This window comes from Cryptomeria japonica, chromosome 10, assembly GCF_030272615.1.
Source record: "Cryptomeria japonica chromosome 10, Sugi_1.0, whole genome shotgun sequence".
Taxonomy (NCBI): domain Eukaryota; kingdom Viridiplantae; phylum Streptophyta; class Pinopsida; order Cupressales; family Cupressaceae; genus Cryptomeria; species Cryptomeria japonica.
The window spans coordinates 755,236,094-755,239,095 of NC_081414.1; the positions used below are offsets into that span (position 1 = coordinate 755,236,094).

The window sequence follows — 3,002 nt, forward strand, 5'->3', positions numbered from 1 at the left end:
GAAGGCCTTTTAACTCGTCAAGATGAAACTAACCAGAATACTGATACTAAAGGTACCATATCTAGATGTCCATATTTTATTGTAGTAACTAATGCCTCCAAAGAAAGACTATGAGGAGTCCTAATCCAAGATGGACAAGTGATTACCTATGGATATTGGAAATTTAAAAACTATGAGCACAATTATGCACCTCATGACCTAGAACTTGCTATAATTGTGCATACCTTAAAGATGTAGCATCACTACCTATTAGGGAAGCCCTTTGAAATCAATTTTGATCACCAAGGGTTGATATATATTTGAACAAAACCAAATATTAATGCTTGACAAATGAGATGGTTGGAATTAATTTTTGACTATGATTTTGAGATCAGTTACATAAAGGGAGAAGAAAATCGAGTAGAAAATGCTTTGAGTTGCAAATGACATATAACTACCATAGTTTTAGTCCACACATATTTCTTGAGACCTGAGTGATACAACAACTAGAAGGAGTGAGGTCTAGTACTAGCAGGTAAAAGAAGCCCTTCAGGTTAACTTGCATGACCCTAGATATGTAGGATTCAATTTTGAATTTGATGGTCTATTGAGATATAAAGGTAAAATGTATGTGCTTGAATCTCTAAAGATAAGAAGTCTAGTATCAAAAGTGATGCATTCTCCACCATATTTAGGACACCTAGGAGTCACTAAACTCCTAGTAGATGTAAAACCCCTTAATTTTTTGAAGGGTATGAAAAATGATGTTGCAAGGTTTATGTCTAGTTGCTTCATATTCCAGAGGGTGAAGGTAGAAAACCAACATCCAACAAGTTTGTTCCAACCTAATGTTGTGCTAGAATGCAAGTGGTAGATGATTAGTGTGGACTTTTAGTAAAATATATAACATCATTTCAGGATTCACATATATATCAAAGTGGGGACAAAATGAAATGATAAAATTTACATATAATGTCATTTTGCAATTTTTCCCTATTCTTTTTATTGGAATGCATTCCATACCTAAAGACAAAGACAAATGTTATAATATTAAGTAAATGTGAACTACTTTCACATAGGGCCAACTAAACACAAATGTGTGTGTTGGCATGACTAAATATTGTTGTATCTAATCATCAAACAAAGTAAAGTAAAATAGCTTACCAATCACTTAAACAAATTTATATCACAAATATAGCTTACTATTTAAAATTTTAATTCTACTTCACAAAAGCTATCATTCATTATTTAATATTATTTTTCATTATAAGACAATTCTTTTGTTTTGTTCTTACTTCAAAATATATAATAAAATAAATTATTATATATTTAAAAATTATTTCTTTATGGTGTTTATTTATATAAGATGATGTTCAATGAAGGTAATAGATTATTTGAGAGAAAATATAAAAAAATTAAAATAAATGATTGCAACAAGAAAAGAGAGAAATAATATATAATTGATCATTTATTTATCCTATCTATCTCCATCATACTAATAGTTGTTTTCATCGATTTAATATTATAATAATAATATAAAGATATGATAATATAATAATAATTAGTCTTAATAATTTAATATTGATTATTTAAAAAAAATAAAAATGGTGAAACCTAAAACATTATATATAATAAGTAAAACTATTGTTTACATATAAAATATAAGATATAAATTATTTTATGTATAATAATTTAATATTAATTACAACATTATATATATAAAACAAAATTTAATATTGTGAAAAAAGAGGTCATAAAATGGAACTACATAGCATTTACTTCCAACACATTAAGTAAGAAGTTGCTTATTATGGATATCTTTTAATAATTCGGAAGCAATTAAATAGCAACTGGTAGTTTACCATCATTCCCTAGGAATGTATATTCAATTCCAAAAAAATAATATAATGCCTAATACTTGTCACAAAGAAACACATTCCAAGGTGGCCACTCTAAGAAAGTTTGGAAAAATCAAGCTCAGTAAACATAGCCTCAAAGAAAAACCATCCAGCTATGTTTCATAGCTAGGATGCTCCTTCTATCATGACTAAGTCATTGCATACATTTGGGTCAAGTTTCTTGCAGTTGCTTCATACTTTGCCTTATCATTCTTATACATGTGAGAAATCTTAGGTACAAGAGCATCCTTTGGGTTTGGGTTGGTCAATAAAGAACATATTGAAAGTAAAACCTTGGATATTGTCAATGCAGGACTCCATTGTTCCTTGAGAATGTCAAGGCAGATACTACCATTCCTATTCATATTAGGATGGAAAATTTTTATGTGGAATACAACCTTTGGGGGCTTGAATGGATAATCTACAGGGAAATGAATAGTGAAAAAGAACACACACCTTGAATATGGACTATTTGGATGCCCCATAATTGTAGCTTGCTAATGGACCTGCACTGCATGATGTGGGAGGTTCCTTTTGGAAGCCATGAAATGAAAAACCAATAACAGGAGAATGGAAGGAAAGTAGAACAACTTGACCTTTTAGGGAAAAAATGAAACCCTTGTTGGATGAACTTAAGATACTATAGAACAATGCAAGAAATGAATACTTGTGTGTTTGTTTTTGATAAAGATAAACAGGTTTTACATGGACCCAAAACCAAAAGTTTTACAAAAGTCGTCCATCAGCCAAATAGATAGAAACCAAAAGAAAAATAGGGGAGCACCCTGGAATAGACATGAAAGCAAAAGAGACACAAACAACAAACCAAAAGCACTCAAATAAGAGAGTGCACCAACTCCTTGTTCTTCTGGATGGTAGTCTTATTGATTTCCTCTAGCTCTTCGATAATGAATCTAGAGGTGCCTTTTTGCTGCTCCTACTTCTGGTCCTTAAACTAGGGCCTATGGTTTTGTTGCCTCTAGCAGCAATGTCTTCGCCTCCAAGATCTTTCTCAAGATCATTGCGGATGGATCTATACTCTGCAACCATGGCATTGATTTTTTGGAGCCCCTCCATACTATTATTCATGGCCTCCTTGCTTATGTTGACCAGGTTCTTGAGATT

At 31.4% G+C, this 3,002-nt stretch overlaps 1 protein-coding gene across 1 annotated transcript; it reads right to left on the reverse strand.

The window, feature by feature from the left end:
* Positions 1 to 2,026: 2,026 nt before the first annotated feature.
* On the reverse strand, positions 2,027 to 2,377 carry LOC131076869 (ubiquitin-conjugating enzyme E2 8-like). The gene has a single exon (XM_058014215.2). It carries the CDS (start codon positions 2,360 to 2,362, stop codon positions 2,027 to 2,029), a length of 336 nt encoding a protein of 111 aa, XP_057870198.2. The 5' UTR covers positions 2,363 to 2,377.
* Positions 2,378 to 3,002: the final 625 nt, after the last annotated feature.